At 43.1% G+C, this 22,025-nt stretch overlaps 1 protein-coding gene across 1 annotated transcript in view; it reads right to left on the reverse strand.

The window, feature by feature from the left end:
* LTK (leukocyte receptor tyrosine kinase) overlaps positions 1–22,025 on the reverse strand; it is a 163,553-nt gene that overhangs the window by 31,248 nt on the left and 110,280 nt on the right. Inside the window, exons 10-15 of the mRNA XM_044272073.1 lie at positions 18,822–18,916; positions 18,484–18,582; positions 7,543–7,720; positions 2,853–3,003; positions 837–968; positions 12–168 (exon numbers count right to left, since the gene is read on the reverse strand). Coding sequence (XP_044128008.1) covers positions 12–168; positions 837–968; positions 2,853–3,003; positions 7,543–7,720; positions 18,484–18,582; positions 18,822–18,916 — 812 coding nt within the window. The remainder of the gene's footprint in view (positions 1–11; positions 169–836; positions 969–2,852; positions 3,004–7,542; positions 7,721–18,483; positions 18,583–18,821; positions 18,917–22,025) is intronic.

A 22,025-nucleotide genomic window follows, 5' to 3' on the forward strand; every position in this document is an offset into this window, starting at 1 on the left:
CTCAACATTACCTGCTGTTCCACTTTTTCCACTCAGCCCAGGAACCGACATATTCCTTTCAAACGTCTCTAGTTGTTCAGAGTCTGATGAATCATCTGGATCTTCTAAGTAAGCTTTTCCCCCTCCTCCTGCACCAACCAGTAATGGTATAAACATACCATTTACTTCCTTCAATAGCAAAAACAATATAAATGTCATAATCAAATAAAATTACCAAACAACCTAGCTCCTAATATGCCCACCATGAACTTTCTTCTCAGGCTTCCATCACTCACCAAAGTTACCCTTAAGAAATTCCCATTCCAGAAAGTTCCAAATAAGTACTCTAGAAGAGAAGGCATTCCGGCCTTCCAAGTGTTTGAAGCACCACATGTGTAGGTACATAAAACTGACATGCAAGGCACAGAACTAGTTGTAGAGCCTTTTTCTTCCACTACTGATACTGCGATTAGGAGAATCATCTTTCTATGGGCACTGGACTGGCCCACCAATGGACCAGAAGTTTCTCAGAAGGACTTTTCTCTAACAAGATTTCTGAGGTCCATATTTAAAAATAAATAAATCTATATTTGCTATGAGCAATGGCGGATCATAAGGACGTTTAGGGTCACAGCCCCGGACCAGACATCGTTGTGGGCCCATTGCCACCCAAACGCCCATTACAAGGAAGGAGAGCATCGCTCACTTCCTAATAGGGAAAGTGTCAGGGAAGGAGGGAGGATGGAGAATAGAATGGATAGACCTATGATACACTTAATCCGCCCCTGGTTATGAGTAAGGGTCTGATGGTCGACCCGAAACGCGTAGACATATGTATGTATTCATCTTTTTTTTACCTTGAATATGTAAGTAGCTCCGCCGCCACCACCTCCTCCTCCAGCCCAGTCTGAGAGTGTTTTGTTTTCTTTGTATTCATCCTCAATGATGGTGGACTCTCCCATGCATATTTCTTGGGTCTTATTATTTTTCTACAAAATGAAAGAATTTCATTTTAATTCCTGTGGTTTACGTGGTACCAACGTATAATGTAGTGCTGTACAGGGATTGTCACTATTTACACCAGTCCTTATCGCATGCTGGTTTCAGACACATAAGGACCGGAAACTGGAATATGTGGGGAAGTTCATGTAGATGTGGGAAGAACATAGAAACTCCATGCAGATGTTGCCCTTGGTCACATTTGAACCCAGGACTCCAGAACTAACCATAAACCAGTGCACTGCCCTCAATCATACATAGCAGTACCCTACATAAGTGGATCCTTAAAAAATGAGTCGTACTGGGGGGAATTTATCAACCTGTCATGTCGAGAACTGCTGAGCAGGGTATAGTAGAGGGGGCAAGGCCTCCTATGGCCTGACAGATTTACCATAATTTTACAGCAGAAATGGGTTTAAATTATAGGAATAAATCTACCAACTCCTCACAGAAGGCTTAGATATCCTTCATGGGCGTATGAGCATCTCACAGATGCACCAAATTTAGAGGTATGTGTATTTTAATAAATTTGGTGCATTTTGCTTCAGGTTACTTTAGATTAAGACTGGTGTATAAAACTCTGGTCTGAATAAATCTCCCCCATTGTAGACTGGATGGTAAGTGTTACCTGTTGCGGATCCAGCACCAAGCACTACCTCACAGCCCCTCTTTGGCCAGTTCTGCCCCTTCTCCTGTGCACCAGGTTGCCATGACAACCTGGTGCGCAGTGATGACGTCATCCTGCCTGGCTATTTGAGCCTAGCTCAGGTGCCAGGACAGCACCTGATGATTATGGGAATAGTAGCCTGGACCTCGATGCTCCAGCTGCCTAACCTATTGGCTCTGCTCTACTGTACTCCATCAACTCTCCATCAACCCTGCTACACTGGTCACCCTCAACTCAGTTACATCAACCCTGTTATACTAGTTGACCTTAACTCTGCTGCATTAATCCTGCTATACTGGTCACCCTCAACTCTGCAACATCAACCCTGATTTACCAGTGACCATCAACTCCGCTACCTGCCACCCTCAACTAAGCTATGTCAACCCTGCTATACCAGTCACCCTCAACTCTGGTATTTCAAAACTACTATACCTGTGACATTCAACCTGCTATACTTGTTACACTCAGCTCAGCTACATCAACTGGCTGTATTGGTCAGCTTCAACTCAGCTACATTTACCATGCTGCACCAGTCACCCTCAAGTCAGGTACATCATCAACCCTGCTATACTGGTCGATCCATACTACATCAATCCTGCTATACCTTCACTCTCAACTTAGCTACAGTACATCAACCCTGCTATATCAGTCACCCTCAAATCTGCTACATCATCTCTGCTACATTACTCACCTACTCTGGTGTTCAGTATGCTACATCAGTCCTGCTACATCACTCAGCCATTCCAGTCTCGAGTATGCGGCATCAACACTCAACTATTCCAGTCTTCAGTGCTGGATCAACTCAGCTACAGTGGCTCTGCTACACCAATCTATCTGTGCGACTCAAGATCTGCCCTTCCAGACAAGTGGCTTAGTGGATCCACCTCACCCAGTGACAACACAAGGCTCTAGAACCCCAATATCAGAAACTTGCTTTTTAAACTTTAGTTTTCTTTTATTTCTACTGTGGATTCCTGTTGAGGAGTCTTTTAGCTCTTACTGAATTTTCCACGGCTTAAATTGTTGGCTGGAGCTTTTTCATTACACCATTCATCTTGATAAAGAAACCTGATGAAATATGTCTAGTGCCAGACAGATCCTCATTCTGAATGACAGATCTAATGCAAAGCAGGAAAAACCTCTAAACTATTGGTTCCCCGCAGGCTATACAATTATTCTCCCTATAGCCTGATAAATTAGGATTTACCCCCGGACATGCGTCGTCTCCTTGCTGGCCGACCAGGATGTAGAGCAGCTCGTCTTTCTGCAGATGAAACACTCCTGACATGAAGATGCCGTGAGAACGTTTGTTGTGATTTTTGGCTCCCTTACCACCTGCCGCACCATAGGCAGATATCCTGAAATACAGAGTAATGTCTAAATAAAAATCAAAAGAAAAAAGGAAAAAAAAAATCCTGAAATGCACAGTAATGTCCAAATACAAATAAAACACCTGAAATATGGAGTACTGTCCAAATAAAAATCAAATGTAAAAGAAAAAAAATCCTGAAATACAGGAGTAATGTCCAAATAAAAATCTAAAGAAAAAAGAATCACTGAAATTGTTGCATAATATTACCTTTACACAATGCGGATTACTGGCTTTTTTTCCCGCATAGATTGTGTGCAGAAAAACTGCAGCGTGATACAGAACTGCACCTTCTGTATAGTGGTTTTTTCCCATAGTTTTCAATAGGGTTGTTAACATAAGCAGAAAATGCACGAAAATTGGGATAAATAGTGCGGATTTACGTGTGTTTTTTTTTTTTTTGCTGCTTACAAATCTGCCCCATGTGCAGATACCCTAGAAAGAAGCTTCCCCATTAAATACCAATTCTGGAGCATCTATACTTACAGTGGATATAAAAAGTCTACACACCCCTGTTAAAATGTCAGGTTTCTGTGATGTAAAAAAATTAGACAAAGAAAAATCTTTTCAGAACTTTTTCCACCTTTAATGTGACCTATAAACTGTACAACTCAATCGAAAAAACAAACTAAAATCTTTTAGGTAGAGGGAAGAAAAAAATCTAAAAATAAAATAATATGGTTGCATAAGTGTGCACACCCTTAAACTAATACTTTGTTGAAGCACCTTTTGATTTTATTACAACACTCAGTCTTTTTGGGTATGAGTCTATCAGCATGGTACATTTTGACTTGGCAAGATTCACCCACTCTTCTTTGCAAAAACACTCCAAATCTGTCATTTGGATATGCTTTGGGTCGTTGTCATGCTGAAAGATGAAGTTCCTCTTGATGTTCAGCTTTCTAGCAGAAGCCTGAAGGTTTTGTGCCAATATTGACTGGTATTTGGAACTGTTCATAATTCCCTCTAGCTTAACTAAGGCCCCAGTTCCAGCTGAAGACAAACAGCCCCTTGGCATGATGCTGCCACCACCATGCTTCACTGTGGGTATGGTGTTCTTTTGGTGTTGTGCAGTGTTGTTTTTGTGCCAAACATATCTTTTGGAATTATGGGCAAAAAGTTCAACCTTGGTTTCATCAGACCATAACACCTTTTCCCACATGCTTTTAGGAGACTTCAGATGTGTTTTTGCTAAATGTAGACTGGCTTGGATGTTTTTCTTCGTAAGAAAAGGCTTTTGTCTTGCCACTCTACCCCATAGCCCAGACATATGAAGAATACGGGAGATTGTTGTCACATGTACCACACAGCTAGTACTTGCCAGATACTCCTGCAGCTCCTTTAATGTTGCTGTAGGCCTCTTGGTCGCCTCCCAGACCAGTTTCTTCTCGTCTTTTCATCAATTTTGGAGGGACGTCCAGTTCTTGGTAATGTCACTGTTGTGCCATATTTTCTCCACTTGATGATGACGGTCTTCACTGTTCCATGGTATATCTAATGCCTTGGAAATTCTTTTGTCCCCTTCTCCTGACTGATACCTTTTAACAATGAGATCCCTCTGATGCTTTGGAAGCTCTCTGTGGACCATGGATTTTGCTGTGGGATGCGACTAAGAAAATCTCACGAAAGACCAACTAGAGCAGCTGAACTTTATTTGGGGTTAATCAGAGGCACTTTAAATGATGGCAGGTGTATGCTGACTCCTATTTAACATAATTTTGAATGTGATTGCTTAATTCTGAACACCGCTACATGCCTAGTTATAAGAGGGTGTGCACACTTATGCAACCACATTATTTATTTATTTATTTTTTGTCACATTAAAGGTGGAAAAATTTCTGAAATGATTTATCTTTGTCTCATTTCTTTACATCACAGAAACCTGACAGGGGTGTGTAGAATTTTTATATCCACTGTATATTCATATCACTCTGTTTTGCCATTTCCTTCATATAATTCTACATTGTGCCATTCCTCTAATATTCCTAATAGAAGTTAATAATGAATTGCCAGCAGTCTGCAATAAAGGTCCAGCTGGATGTTATAAGTTGAGGACCTTTTCCTGCACAGTCTGCCACTATCCAATCAGTGCTGCTAGTGTCAGACTGTGCAGGGACACCCCCCTCCACCCCCCTCATATGGTAACAACCAGTTGGACCTCTATTGCAGGCTGATGGCAATAATTCATAACATCTAGTAGGAATAATATAGTAATGGCACAGACACAGACGTATGGCTTATTCAGATGACCGTATGAATGGGTCCACATCAGTTTTGCAATTTTGCGGAACGTGTGCGTACCCATTCATTTCAATGGGGCTATAAAAGATGCGGCATCTGCAGTTCCGTTCCGCGGCCCCGCAAGAATGATAGAGCAAGAAGAATAGTCATTTCTATCAAAGAGGGCCAAACGGCCAGATAATGGATCCAAAAATGGTTGAAAAATTTCAATTTTTGGATCCATTATGTAGCTTTATTCCATCATGTTTCTCAATGTTGAACCGTTCTCATTTGTCTTTAAGTATGGATGACACGTTAGGACATTAATTATTGACAGGGAGCATTACAGACGCCCTAGGGCCACTTTCAATCAAAGTGATGTCACTCTTGTCTCTATTACATCGTCTGAACTTAATTTTGCAACTTGTTCATCTCAATTACTTGGAGGCAGTAATGGAGAGTTATTACCAGTGCAGGCTCTTAGCTGAAGCTACTTACTAGAATGCCCTTTACAAAATGTGCTTAAAGGTTATTGACACCATTGGAGGCATTTTTTATTACTGCATGCTGCTCATTTTGGGCTAAAAATATATATTTTTAATGTTGTCTTTTTTTATTTTGTCTCTCCACGCTGGAATGACTTTCTCCCTCTGCCCATAGGGCACATGCTCCCTCCAGCTCTTAAAGGGCTAATGGTTGGCCACCCTGGGGTACTTAGAGCAACTTCCCCTGTGTGAAGGTGCCTGAGCAATAGGTTCTAGTCCGCCAGTGTCCTACAAAGGCCTGCCTACGTACCGACTTCTGACTGGTTTCCGGAATTGACCCTTGACTACCTTTTTTGCCTGATCTCTGATCTTATCCTGAACTACTCGTACTCTGCCTGCCCTGACTTCCGCCTGTTCTTGACTCTGCTTTTACCTGATCCCTCACCTTACCTGTTCTGCACCGGTGTCTCTTGAGCCCTGTGGGTCAGCTGTTAATGAAACACACACTACTCCAAGAGTTATATGCTTGTCAATCAAAGTGGAGAGGATGCAGCAGTTGCGCAGAGAGCAGAGCCTCTCGGAGTAATGGCAACACCCTCGTTGCTCCTAGAGGCTGAGTTGCATATAGTAAAACATCATGTTTCTCAGTAATGCGAGAACGTATGAAAATGGAACCAACACAGATGCCTTCAGTTGCCAAGTGCACATGTAACAGGTCAGCCGGCGTCATAGGTTTAAATCTGCTGATAGATTCCCTTTAACCACTTAAACAGGTGCATTCAGTCCCAGACCTAGGGTAACCCATGTAAATATGCCCCTGTACAGAGGACTGTCCTGCCCGCCTGCTTCGCATCACTATAATATCTTTAACAAGGATCAAATGGCACCTGACCTATAACTCTAATATTTTACAACTGTTCTGGGACTCAGAGGAGTTTTGCCATCTAACCATTTTGATGGCAAGATGGGACAAAGCACTGGCCCTAGATAGTCCAGCCAAGGGGGCCAAAGGCTCCACTGTTTCTTTAACTTCTATTGTAGTGAATGGAAGCTACGAAAACAGTACAGCAGGAGAAGCTACGCTGGCCACATAGGGCCAGATGGGACAACACCTTTAAGCTTTTGTCTTCTTTAGTGTGCCTAATAGATTTAAAGGGAAAGTGTCATCAGAAAATGATCTATTGTTTAAATCACGTTTTTATGTTTAACATATTTTTAAAGAATTCTTCATGTTATATTTAATTTTCCATTTCAATATCTTTACTTAAACAAAAAAAATGATAAAATCCTGCAGTTTTCACAATGGCCACTAAACCTAATAATAGGTGTGAGTTTACTGCAGTTATCTGCTTATCTGTCACTTCTAATCCTGCCTGTAATGATATCGCCTCTGTGTATAAATAAGACAGGATCCACCTCTCACAATAGGTTATTGTCAAAGCTTATCTATTCTTTCCTTGTACAATGACCTCAGCACAGGTCACACAGCATGTCTAACTCTCCTATAGAAGTTAATGAGGTCCCCTCCTGACCATTGTGGCTGCTGTAAAGTAAGTTTCTTAATGCTTTCTAAATGCTATTAAGAACAACTCTGGCAAGATGTCCGCTGCCATAATCATGTTCAGGAAATAGAATTAAAAAAATTTACAATCATAAAATAAAAATAGATTAGAAAAAAAGATGTGTTGCCATGTGGTTTTAACTGGCAGATAAAATGTTTGGTGACACTTCCTTTATGAACGTAGTAAAACTCGTTTAACAACACGTTAACACCAACAGCCATATTGTCAGCTCTTAGAAGCAGCGATGCATTCTCTACTTACGTGTACACTCTGGCAAATGGCACTCTCCACATCTGGACCCCTTTAAGAGGACCGTCTTTTCCAACAACCACAGAAATGTTGCTGTTGCGGTATGCGTTGTTACATTGCGCCTGCGTTGGACCATTAGCTCCATTGGCGCCACATGTTGAAAATTCCCAGAACATTTCTTCCTTATCTTCTATGTGGAGACAGTAATAAACATAGAGGGGTTTACTCATGAAAATGAATGCAAAAGTGAAATATATATATATATATATATATATATATATACACACACACACACACACACACACACTGGTATATGCGGTATATTTTTTTTTTTTTAAAGATAGTCTCCGAAGGTTTCTGCAGAAAGTTGGTCTATGAATTATTGTACCATAACTCAAAAGGACCAGAAAAGATAAGATGACATACCGGACAACTTGTCTTTTCTGTTTCGGCATTACCTGCTGCTTCTCTTTATCCACTGACCAAAGCCATGGATTTCAGTGTCGGCAACTATTTATTAAAGCAGATCTTTCAGGTCTCCTACACTATCCTCGCATAAGAGAGGAGATGCTGAGCTTGAGGATATACTGTATCATATTGTATTATTTGATTCTGTGTCTTTACCGGTTCACTGTTGGTTGCGTTACATGGGCTGAGCGGTCTCAGGTCGGGGGCATCACGGGTTTGTTCAGGGCAGGGTTGGGGCTGCTCCGGCTCCGGCTTCTTAAGGCATGGACAACAGGTAAGCAAGTGCTGTTATCTATAGCCCACATGCCTTGGGAAGCCCTCAGCTAGGAGTACTGCGCTCATCTGCCTCCACCTATGCGGTTTCTATTCGGAGACACTACTTCATCAGTCTAGCGTTCCACTTGTTGGCCTCTGAGCGGAGATCTGCTTTATTATCTTGTTGCTTGGTCTCTGAATATATGTAAGCCCCACTGTCTGCAAGTTTCCCCTGATGAGCAGCATATACTGCGAAACATGCATGTAGGGCACTAACATTAGAGCTATTTATTGCAAGGACAGGTTCCGGATGGGGGTCGTCCCCTTGTCAGGGCGGGCGCTCCATATTTAAGTCCATAGGGCCAGTGTAGTGCCCCCCTTAGGGCAACATAGGGACAGACTAGATCCCTGATTTCATCCTTTATATTTTAAGGAACCCGAACCGGACACCTAACAAATACCAGAGAGATTGCCAGACCGACTACTGAACAAGAGCAGGGGTGTAGCTATAGGGGGTGCGGAGGTAGCAGTCGTTACCGGGCCCAGGAGCCTGAAGGGGCCCAAAGACACTTGTGCCGCATAAGAAGGCACACAAAGCACTGAGGGGAGGGGGGCCCAAGCTGAACTCTCGCACCGGGGCCCATGAGCCTTTAGTTACGCCCCTGAACAAGAGCCTGAGATATCTGGATGTGGTAGGACAATTGGGTTCAGTATTTCTAGCTCTGGTGAGGTGCTGCCATGCACCCTGGTACCGCTGTGTACCTTATTGTGTTAATTTATTATTTTTTAGGGAATTCTTGAGTATTCTTTGTACTTTATACAGTTTCTCATTTATCTTAATTATCTACATTAAAAGTTGTTTTAACTATTTAACGATTCATATTATTTATGCCCCACACACCATTAAAGGGTTTCTACCACTTAGGTGTCACATATTTGGCTGTCAGACACTAGCGATCCGCTAGTGTCTGCTCTGGCCAACCATCCTAATATAATTGCTTTTGGGGCGGTGGTTTGGCTAAAAAAAACTACTTTTATTAATATGCTAATGAGCCTCTAGGTGCTATGGGGGCGTCATTAGCACCTAGAGGCTCCGTCTACCTTTAGAAACTGCCGCCCCCAGCGCGTCCCTCCAGCCCGCCCATCTCCTCCTGAATGCGATCCTCGTATGTATTCTGCGCATGCGCAGTAAATGTCTGACAGCTTCCCTGCTCAGACATCTCCACTGCGCCTGTTCCTCGGAGCACTATGGCGTCATCGCGCAGGCGCAGTGGAGATGTCTGAGCAAGGAAGCGGTCAGACATTCACTGCGCATGCGCAGAATACATACGAGGATCGCATTCAGGAGGAGATGGGCGGGCTGGAGGGACGCGCTCGGCGGCGGCAGTTTCTGAAGGTAGACGGAGCCTCTAGGTGCTAATGACGCCCCCATAGCACCTAGAGGCTCATTAGCATATTAATAAAAGTAGTTTTTTTAGCCAAACCACCGCCCCAAAAGCAATTATATTAGGATGGTTGGCCAGAGCAGACACTAGCGGATCGCTAGTGTCTGACAGCCAAATATGTGACACCTAAGTGGTAGAAACCCTTTAACACAATAAAAATGATTCCCCAAAACAATGGTGGCTGTTTTGTTTCCTTTCCACCCCAAAATAAAATGTTTCAGAGAGACACTTCCATGAAAATTGTTTTCTCACAACCAGTAGGAGGCTATTCTATTTACCAGTATATATATGAGGGTCTCAGCCCATCCTGGAAGACCCCCCTTCTGAAGGGGTCATTTGTGATATACATTGTACCACTACTGACCAATGAGGACAGCGTGGATCACGTGGATAACATTTTGGCAGCCCAGCGTGGATCACAAAAGAATATAACAGCGGTAGCCCAAAATTTGGGTTCCCAGAGCACGGTGGATGACACGTGAGGACGGGGACTGCAGCCCTACAAACGATTACGGTAAGAAAACTTGTTATCTTGCCTGCCTATAGTTGTACACCACCGTGCTGTGGTAATCTTTCTGCTGGTTGCTTGTTACACTGTGAAGTAGCAGCCCCCGGCTGATTGTTGAAATCATGAGTTCTTAGAACCTTCGACTGAGCTGGATGAAGTTTGCTCTGCTGTGGTTTTGTATGTTTTTCGTGTCGGCCGCTTTTCCCAGACAACAGGCAAGCAGAGTAGGACGAATCCCGGGAGGGGAGGGGGGGGGGGGACTACAATACATTTCTGCGGCAGATGTATTAGTCCCGGGGGGCTACAGTAAATTTCTGCGGCAGATGTATTAGTCCCGGGGGGCTACAATAAATTGAAAAAGTTGTTAAATGAAATTGTCTGCAGATTTGGGGTACCTGAAGTGATAGATAGTTATCAAGAACCCGCCTTCACAGAAGACGTGGCTCAGGAGATATAGGCTGCACTGGGGACTCATCTTGCTTTCCATACTCCATACAGACCTCAAAGCAGAGGAAAAGTGGAAAGAATGAATGGCGCATTGAAACAAAAAAAATTGAAAATGGCACAAGAGACTGGAAGGCCATGGCCAGAGGCTCTTGCTATTGCCCTATTCAGTGTCAGACATACCCCTAGGGGGAAAGAGAAGTTGTCCCCTTTTGAGATTTTATTTGGTAGTGCCCCTAAGTTAAGACAGTATTTTCCCCAAGAACTTGCTTTGCAATATGATTGTTTGTCTGCCTATGTGTCTGCTCTATGTAAACACATGACTGATCTACATTTCTGAGTATTTTCTTCACTTCGAGATCCCAGACAGATTCCTGGAAGTCATACCCTTTAACCAGGAGATTGGGTTCTAGTAAAGAAGCATGTCAGAAAGACTGTTGACTACTCCCACCTCAGTGAAACTTGAGGACAAGAAAACGTGGATTCACGCATCTCACTGCAAGAAGGTTCCAGGCTTGGAGCCAGAGATTCATCAAAAATGATATCCTTTTTCTTGCTGATATTGGGATGGGGGTGATTGAATGAGGGTACGCAGCAATTGTATACCTTGTGGGTAAATACTAGCGCTTCAATACAGGTGTTTGAGTTTGACTATTGTGAAGTGGCAAATTGTACATTAATGCATCAAGGAAAGGTGTATGCGCGAAAGAGTTCAGTATTACATTTGCGTAGCTAGAGAGGGAAATGAATGGTGTTCCTCATTGGGAGATGTGATAGCAAATACAGGAACAGATTGGGAATACCGGCCAGCAGAGGGGGTATCCCGAAAAGATGACAAGGGGACACCTTTGGTAGATAGGCTGCATTTTTCTGACAAAGAAAGATCATGGAAAGAAAGGTGTGATCTGACAAAGCCAGGAGAGTATCACCCTCTGATTCTGGCCCTAGAGAACCCACAGAAAGTAGACCTGGGGAAATATGTGTTGGGAAGGTATCAAACATCAAGCAGTCTCCCTAACGCCCCCTTGTGCAGCCAGGGCCCGTATAAAATGGAGGAAACTTTGGCTGTGGAAACAGGATTCTCTGATAGCAATTTTTGGTTGGAATGGATGTAATATACAGCATCCCAGGTAAATAGGTCAGGATGTATCACCTGCTCTACAGCCAGGCCCCATCTGGGGACTGTACCCCTCCATCTAGATCTCAACCATTATTGGTTTTATTGGCCAATACATGAATCAGACTATTAACGAGACTGTATGTAACGTTTGGAAAGAGAAATTCCCAATCTTAAGGGAAGCACCGTGCCTGAAGAAGGCATCACAATATACAGAGGGAGATAGAATGGTCAGAGGGAAGGCACCTTGGTAGATTTCCCAAGGGTTACTGTGGAACTGTGGTCAACACCACTGGGACAGACTACCAAACTCGCTTGTGGAACCAGACCCAAACTCTGTGAGATGTGGTATCGGTTATGTGCAGATATGAAGCTGAGGACAAAGTTGGAAATTGTCTGGCATGGACAATGTGCTTTGGCCTTAGTGTTGTTGCCATTCCACATATTTAACCCTCATGACTGGTAAAAGACTGGAAAATTTTGAGAAACCCTGAATTAGAATATTCTAATCCCTGTCTGTCAGAAGAAGAAGGAGGAGAAGGGAATCAAATCCAAGAGGCAGCCTTCATTCTCATGTGTTATATAGATGCTATAGGAGTGCCCAGGGGGGATCCCAGATGAGTTCAAAGCTAGAGATCAAGTGGCAGCAGGTTTTGAATTCCTCATCCCTATAATTACGGTAAATAAAAATGTGGATTGGATCAACTACATTTATTATAATCAACAGAGATTCGTAAACTATACCAGAGATGCCTTAAAAGGAATAGTAGAACAGCTAGGGCCCACTAGTGTTATGGCATTCCAAAATAGAATGGCCCTAGATATGCTACTTGCTGAAAAAGGAGGTGTATGTAAAATGATTGGTAAGACCTGTTGCACTGTAATTCCCGATAACTTAGGACCAAATGGCCAGGGTCATGAATGCTCTTAAGGGGCTTACCTCCATTTCAGAGGAACTGAAAAGAAACTTTGGAATAAATAATTCATGCGGGGAGTGGTTTGATAGCTGGTTTAAAAACAGGAAACAGACCCTATTACAAATTGGTATAATAATAATTGTTGTATTGCTAATAGATGTCTGTTGTGTTTTCCCCTGCATTAGAAAACTTCTAGGTAAAGCTGTAGATGCTTATGGGAGAATTTTATGATGAAATTGAAGATGAAAACCAAGGTCCACTACACTCTGTCGGTCTCCCTCTTTATAACACCGTTTGGAAGGGACAATTAAAGATAGGGACAGATCATCTGACTTCCCCGTGCTCAAATCCAGTGTCATGGGAGTCTATTTATTAGGAATAGGTTGTCATGGAAGCTGGTGAAGAGGAGTCAGAGTATTGAGACAGATGGTTAGGTTAGGGAAGGAATGATATCCAAGGTGGGACTGATAGAGATGTGCATATACAGTATGTATATAATTTTTCAGAAACCAAGATTGCTCCCATATCCTGTTGCTTGAAGCCAAGAACAAAGGACAGAATGAGGTTCCCAGCCCATCCTGGAATACCCCCATTCTGGAGGGGTCATTTGTGATTATATGTTGTACCACTACTGACCAATGAGGACATTACACAATGTACTCCTCCCCCTTCCTCACTATGTATAGGAATGTGCTGTGTAATAAAAAGCTGAGAACTGAATTGACCCTGCTGGTGTCAAGTCGTTTCTTCTGTGCACACAAAATCCTAGAATTAAGCTATTAATTTGGAGCAGCAGAAGCAAACCTTATAGCTCTGAATTAGAGCATCCTTAACAATAGTACCGATGAACTAAAAAAAATAATAATAATTTTTTAGAAATTGTTTTCTATGAACATTAAGTTTGAAAAACACCCCTTCCTAATGGAAGTGTCCATTTAAAGGGAACCTGTCACATGGAACATGGTGCTTGAGCTAAAGGCAGCAGGTTATAGAGCAGGAAGAGCTGAGCAGATTAATATAGAGTTTTATCGGAAAAGATTCAATAAAACTTGTAATGTATCCATTTACTGTATATCTGCACTAATTCTGGGCTTTAAAGTCCAGGAGGCGGTCCTATCAGAGATTGACAGCCTTCCCTCTATGAGGAGGAGGTCCTATCAGTGATTTACAGCCTTCCCGCTATGAGGAGGAGGTCATATCAGTGATTGATAGCCTTCCCTCTATGAGACTACACCTTAGGGCCAGAAAAAAGGGTTTTATAGATGGTGACCCTTTTCCTTCCCTAGCGGTTATCCCTAGTGTCTTTCTCCTTCCCTCTTGTTGTCTTATTGGTGTTTCTCTCCTACTACATCCGTGACATCAGCTCCTCCTGCTCTGTAACAGTCTGGAGCTTATATTACATTTACGTGTCGACAGGTTCCCTTTAAAAGTTTCTCAATACATTATATGGTACCACCCCGTTCCTCCCCTCTTGGTAGGAGTGGGCTGGTTCTGCTTCCTGCCAGAAGGACGAGTTCCTGTCCAGAGAGGAGAGGAGGCACACTGCAGAGCTCCTGCTCTTGTTGGAGAGTCTCCATAGAGTACAACAAAAGTTATCCTCAAGCAACTACTTGAGAGGAATCAGACAGAGTGAACACCTGCATCAAATACACTACTAAAAGGTGAGGGACTACAGCTAAGACACCTATCACCTACACTACCACTAGGCCAATTATAGCTAATGTCTGGTCCTGACAGTGGACATCTTACACTTACAAGTGCTGAAGTGCACCTGCCTCCATATTTCTTACTGGTGCCAGAAAATTACACTTTAAATATGATGCTATATTGAATGTACCTAAAGTTGTATTTTGCACTTAGTAAAAAGAGACTGTTATATGTTTATTCCTGGCCTCATTCTTCAAACTACATTTCCACGGCACCGATCGCCGGGGAGCAACGGGGAATATTGGAGAGATAAGTGTCCTTTTAATGTGTAAAGGGTGTGAGGCAGTGACAGGCCTCATGGCTGCTAGGGGAGATTTATGGCAGGAGTTTCCATGTCTTTCCCGGCAATCATCAGGTCTGAGGCAGCACCAGGTGCCACAATCAGTCTGGAATAAGAGCCCAGCCCAGACTGTCAGTCAGGGGAGAGTGTTTGGTGAAACAGAGTCTTGTGGAGGCTCTGTAAAAGTGGTCTCAACTGGGTTGGCTGAGGGGCCACGGGGCTAGGTGCTAGCCGGAACTTTGGGGGACGCCGTGATGCCTGGGACTAAGGGTCATAAGGCTAGAGTTGGGAGGGCTACTGAACCACAATCCCCGCAGAAGCTGTTGAAGGGTTACAGTCAGGAGGCTGCGGGACTATAGGGCTGGAGAAAGCCGCACTTATGTTCCTTGTGTGAATAGCGCTCTGTATAGGTGAGTCAGGGCTTATGTTTTTGTAGTAGTTAGTGCCTAGACGGGCAGGTCTTTATTTTGTATGAGTTATGTTTTTGCTGGTGGCGAAAATAAATCTCACATTGGACCTGAAATCCAGTTGTTGGTGGAGATAATTGTGAGAATGACCCCCGAAAGAGAGCTAATCCCTCACAAGGGGTTAATACTCTTGCCCCTATACTGTTCAGCGGACAAGCACTTTCAGAACAATTTTTCACAGGAATCCCGATAATCTAAACATGTTTTTATAGAATGAGTGGAACAGTATCTGAAGAATGTCAATATAGACAAAACATAAAAATTCTAAGCAGATTTCCCCGTTTCATCTCTTGGTCTTGCAAAGCTACCATGCTAACTGAGCCATGATGCTGCCCACATTCACCATGGTGTAATATCTCATCTTCCAATATTAAAGGGGTTATCCAACCTCTATAATGCCCCTGTGATGCTAGGAAGGCTCGTCCCCATCGCGACCTGCTATTGGCTGCTAAGCCCCCCTTCATTGCCGGATGTTTTGGTCTGCGTGAAGGGGAGATGCAGTGGCCGCCGTGCGGGCATCAGAAGCAATGCGAGTGCCAGGGAGTGAGTACAACCTGTGTAAGGGGCCAAGGCATTGGAGGGGGCATTATAGGGTTAGATAACACCTTGAATGTGTCCATGCAAGCACCTAAATGTGTTGGAAATAAATCCCACATATTGATTCTTAAAGGGGTTGTCCAGCTGATTAATTAAAAAAATAAATAGGGTCCAGAATGTGTAAAATATTTATATCTTACCGATTGCCTGTTGCGCTTATTCCAATTCTTTCCACTGGTCTGAACTTTTTGATCCCTCTCGACATACAGTAAGTGACTTCTCAGGCAATCACTGGGTGCACCGTTGTCCCGATTTGCTATGCGGTCATTTCCTGTGTGCTGAGAGAGACCAAGAAGCAGAGACTGGCGGGGGACCAGAAAACGTCAGAACCGGAGTAGCAGGGAATCGGTAAGGGGAGTAGGACTTATTATATAATGGTACACCATTTCAAATCTTGTTTCTTTAAGAAAAATGAATTGGCTCGACAACCATTAAGAATTTCCAGCCTTCGTACCGCAGCAGAAACTCGGCTTACTTCTCAGAAAGTACTAATGAACTGTCAGTCACTCTAGAGTTTCTCCGCATTCGCGTGGAGAAAGCTGTTTCAGTTGTAAGACAGAGCCACTAAGGGTATTTTAATGGCTTGTCCTATATTTGCTACTCTAACTTTACTGGATTCTAAAAGGCACTGAGGTCGCAGTGATTAATGATCAATTATTACTGTCTGACGAGCCTCCGACAGAGGTGTCCACGACCGGGGAAAAGAAAATAGGCTCCAGACTGGAAGAAGTTTAATACACTATTAACCCTTTCACTACTGGAGTTTTTTTTCCCCCGTTTTTCCGTTTTCATTTTTCTTCCCTATCTGCCTTGAGCCATAACTTTTTTATATTTCCGTTCACATAGCTCTATGAGGGCTTATTTTTTGTGGGACAATTTTTTCCTTTTTAATGCCACCATTCATTATGGCATAAAATGTAGTGGGAAGCGGTAAAAAAAATTCCAAATGGGGTGGAATTGGAAAAAAATAAACGCTCTACCGTTTTACGAGTTTTGCTCCCTCTGCGTTTTGTTTGTGGCAAAACTGACCCATGCCCTTCATTCTCTGGGTCAGTACAATTACAATAATACCCCATATGTATAGTTTTTTTATGTCTAAATAGTGTAAAAACTTTAACTTTTAAATTTTACTTCTGACACCGTTAACTTTTTTATGCTTATGTCTACTGAGCTGTTTATGGGCTCATTTTTTGTGGGACAATCCGTAGTTTGAATTGATAACATTTTGGAGTGTGTGTGACTTTTTGATCACATTTTATTAAAAAAATGTGGGTAACAGAAGCAATAAAAAAATGGCGAATCGGCCACTTTGACCCCTTTTTTCTGTTACGCCTTTTTTTAAAAATATTTTAATTGTATGGGCATATTTTGTCACGGTGATACCCATGATGTTTATATTTTTTGTTATTTAAGTATTTATTTTTTAATTATACAGAAAGGGGGGTGATTTAAACTTTTATATTTTAAATTTTTTATATATTTAAAGGGGTTGTCCGGGTTCAGAGCTGAACCCCGATATCCCTCCATTTTTACCCCGGCAGCCCCCCTGACATAAGCATCGGAGCAGTTCATGCTCCGATGCTCTCCTTTGCCCTGAGCTAAATCGCGACATCACCGGCACTGATGGGCGGGATTTAGCTCTGCCCTAGCCAGTAAAACGGCTAGGGCAGAGCTAAAGCCCGCCCCTCAGAGCCGGTGACGTCACCCAACACACTGCCGGGCGGAAGTTACCGCCCCGGCAGTGTGTTACTGAAAACAAAAGAGCCTGTGCCCTGCGCGATTTAGCGCAGGGCAAGGGAGCGCATCGGAGCATGAGATGCTCCGATGCTAGCCTCAGGGGGGCTGCCTGGGTGAAAATAAGGGTATGTCCGGGTTCAGCTCTGAACCCGGACAACCCCTTTAAATTTTTTTTAAATTTTTTATTTCGTACTATCAGGGATTTTTAAAATGGGGTCGGTAGGAAGCACTTGATCACTGCATCTAAAGCCTTTAATTACCGCGATCGGCATTATTCACGTGGGTGGAAAGGTGTTTAGTCCATTTTATTCTTGGACCTCAATTTGCTTATTTTTTTAAATGAAGATCTTTTGCAGGTGGGATTAAAGGGCATCTGTCAGAAGATTTGTACCTATGACACTGGCTGACCTGTTACATGTGCACTTGGCAGCTGAAGGCGTCTGTGTTGGTCCCATGTTCATATGTGTCCACATTGTTGAGAAAAATGAAGTTTTAAAATATGCAAATGAGCCTATGGGAACAATGAGAGCATTGCCTTTACACCTGGAGGCTCTGCTCTGTCTGCAACTGCTGTGTTCTCTCCACTTTCGTTGACAGGACCAGACATGATGATGTTTACACTGCCTGGCCCTGTCAAAGTGCAGAGATAGCGGCAGCTGCAGAGAGAGCAGAGCCTCTAAGTGTAACTGGTAACACCCCCATTGATCCTAGAGGCTCATTTGCATATAATAAAACATTTTTCTCAGCAATGCGGGCACATATGAACATAGGACCAACACAGATGCCTTCAGCTGCCAAGTGTGCATGTAACAGGTCAGCCAGTGTCTTAGGGGCAGATATGCTGACAGATGCCCTTTAAGGGTTATGGTGAAGTAATTATATATAATCATCAGGTTAAGTGATGTAAATAATACAATCCAGGATAACGAACATGTCCCAGTCCTATAATTGTCTTCTGTTATCTATAAAATTTACATTTGCAAGAAATTATCTGCAACCCTGAATACCAACCTGTGTGCATCGGTTTGGACAGAGGGCTTAGGATCTCTTCTTCCCAAGGGTCTATCTCATATGATCCATCCTGCTCTCCAGCGCTACTTTCTATTCTTCCTGGCACAATACAAGAATACATAGAGACAAGCTTATACATGCCTACATTATGGAGCGCTACATATCAAATATATGAAAAAAAAGGTACCAAGAGCAGATATTAAACATGAGGAGCTTGCCAAGATAAACCAGAGTACGAAATCTCACAAAAAAAAACACAATTTCCAAGCAATTGCAGTATGAGCAACATAGTGTAGTGTCCAGATGAGCATTACACGTCACAGCTCAGCTTGACTTACCGGAATGAAAGCAGTCAGCAGAAAAAGTGACATTGTCTACGAGGATGTGCGAGAATGAATTCCAACCCCACGTGGCCAATAATTGTATGTGAAACCTGATGGAGTAGAAAGAAGGGTGTTCAAGAAAGACTAAAAGTTATACAGGGAAATCAACAAATGTAAAATTGTATACATTTTAACGTAAGGATGTTGATGGGGCCAGCGGAATAGAAAGGTTTTAAAGGGGTTATCCCATGAATAATGTGAAAAAATGAAAATCATAAATCATCTAGTACATGACCATCTCTTTCTAACAAAACTAGAACCAGCCCTGTACCTCACATGGATCTAGAGATCTTCCTATTTATTTCTCCAGATTTATTTCAAACTGACAGTTTAGGGGGGGGTGTCCTTTCTAAGGGAGTATACCCTTTCTGCTGCAGCTGGTGGCAGTTGAAGGATGGAACTGAGCATGTGCTTTCATCTCAGTGAGCAGGACAGAAAAATTTGGAAAAGAGAAAACAGCAGGGGGCGCTATACAGATAGATTTCAGTCAATAAGTCACTGGTTTTACTACATTTTTAATTACATGCAATTACAAAAGTGTTCAGATCCAGGTGCTGGTTTGGCAACTGTAAAATATTTTCCATGGGACAAGCTCTTTAAGATTTGCAATTCTATGACTTAAGTCATAAAACAACGATTAAATGTTTAAGGGTTATCTATAAATATAACTAAAATGTTTTAAAAAACAATCTAAATTACAAGTCTACTGCATTGAAATGAGCCCCCTGTTATGCTGTTGCGATGCCTGTGCAGTGGTGGATGCTCTAAGCTGCAATCCCATTTGCAGAGTCTAAAGCGGGCCATAGGGTCTAAGGTAAGGTGTGTGTTCTTCACACTGGGTCCTCCACAAAAAGGGATGGACTTTCCTGCAGTGAATTCCTAGGTTATGCTCAACAGGAGTAGTCTTGGATTGACAATGGCAATGTAGCAGAGGCAGACGTGTAGTAAAGAGTCGGGGGGGATTGCAAACTGATAGACGGCAGGAAAGCCAGGGGTGTAGTAAGTAATAAAGTCCAGAATAAGCCAAGTCAGAATCTCAGATCAACAAGTACCACAAAGCAGTCTAAACAGTTATTATCAGAAGCAAATCTGGGCTGGCAACAATAGAAGGCAAAACAAAGCAGAATAGCAGAGGCTAAAGGACACCTATACTCAGGTGGCATTGGAAGGCCAAAACAGCAGTTATGCCACCCGTAATGTCATCATCGGGTGCCAGGAGCTGTAGAAGCCCAACTCTGCTAAGGAGGAGGGTCATGATGGAGCCTCGGAGTCAAGCCGGAGGTAGGCATTCAGGTTGCTTAGAAATCGCCAGCAATGAGGACCAGACATCCATGGTTCGAGAGGTTGGAGTAGGGGTGGGAGACTACAGCTGCAAGAAGGGCTTTGTGGCCGATTTGCTTGGTCACAAACATCCATTTAATCAGTAGTGATGCATCTAATCAATCTACTCTCCAAATTACAGTCCAAACAGTACTACTGCACTGGACTGGACTACTAGACAAGAAATAGCATCTCTGTGACTTGGTGAACATTTTAGTGCCACATCTCCTTTAAATCTAGATCTACAGAATGAGTGATAGATAATGGATCCTGTGGATAGGTGATAAATCATTTTAGTGGCATAACCCATATAAGATGAGTGACTGATAACCAATGATAAGACACAGGACTTAGAGTAGAGGGGCACAGCATATTGTCCATGGACCACATTGTCAGACTAAACAAAGGACAAGGGCCACAATGAAATGTAAAGGAAATAATCAATGTGTCATACATCTCACAGGTGTTGGTTCTACTTCCAGGACTCCTACCTATCAAGAGAATGGAGTCCCCCTTCTCCCATGTTTGCGCTCCAGAAAGGAACAGACCATGCGGCTCCCTCCAATGTAGCTTATGTAAGTTGCTAAAAGGGTTGTCTCATCAAGACATTAGTGGCATATCACTAGGATAGGCCACTAATGTCATATAGGTGCAGGTCCTAGTGCTGTCTCGGCAGTCTCTGATGTTCCCAACAACCACGCTTGCATGGTGCCCTCTACATTCATTTCTATGGGTCTGTCGAAAATAGCCGAGCATGCTCACTCAACAGTTTTCTAAATTCCCACAGCGCGGTTTGCTCTCCTTCACTTTCGAGGGCCCATTATGGAGATAGGTGCAGGTCTCAGAGGTGGAACCAGCTCTTATCTGACTTTGATGGCATATCCTAGAGATATGCTATTAATGTCCCAGGTGACACAATTCCTTTCATTGCTCCTGTAAACTACAATAAAGATAGCCTGTCCACCCTATCTGTTCCTTCCTGAAGTGCCATAAAGGAGGCAGAAGACCCCCCAATCTGCTAATGGAGGTCCCAGAGATGACCACACAATGCACAATTAGCGCTAACCCATCTCTGCTCCTGTGCTACACATCACTACTCTTCTCTCTAAATGGAAAATACGTGCGAGCAGCCACCAGACACATACAAGTATGTCTGTGACCAGATGGTTGAGGACTGCAAGGAATGGTACTACAGGCCTTCGGGCACCAGGCTGTGCACCCCTGATTTACAGAGTCTGGATTCAGGGTAAACAATTTATGGAGAAGACTGAACAGGCATCTAATGGGCCCAAATCAACTCAATGCCAAATGGGTGCCATAAACCAAGTCCAAACACCTTTGTTGCTTGACAGTTGTGATGTTATTAGCATGATAAATTCATCAAATGGCAAAAAAAGATCTTAATAAGTCTTAATAAGCCTCTGCGCTGGTAGTGGATCCACCAAGTTATGTAGAGGAGCCGGCCTCTACACAAATTCTGCATAGCCAGTGACGGTCTAAATGTAAGCCAACTTCCTAGCTGTCTTGCATTCAGACCATTTTCTATGCCAGAAACTGGTGTAGAAAATGATGAATGAGACGGGCCTGCTGGCTCGTTCCCTTTCCTGACCATGCTACGTCCACTTTTTCAGACCTGGCGTGAGTGGAAAAAAGGCACAGATTGCGGCGCAAATAAACTTTGCGCCGCAATCTGTGCCAGAAATACGTCTAATATAAGCGTATTTCTGATCATAAATGACCCCCTATGAACGTAAGGGATAAAGATGTGAATGTACAAGATCTTAACAGCCACATGGAGCCTGGTAACCATCTCAAGAACATTGATAAATCATGGATATG

Source organism: Bufo gargarizans, chromosome 11, assembly GCF_014858855.1.
Source record: "Bufo gargarizans isolate SCDJY-AF-19 chromosome 11, ASM1485885v1, whole genome shotgun sequence".
NCBI lineage: Eukaryota > Metazoa > Chordata > Amphibia > Anura > Bufonidae > Bufo > Bufo gargarizans.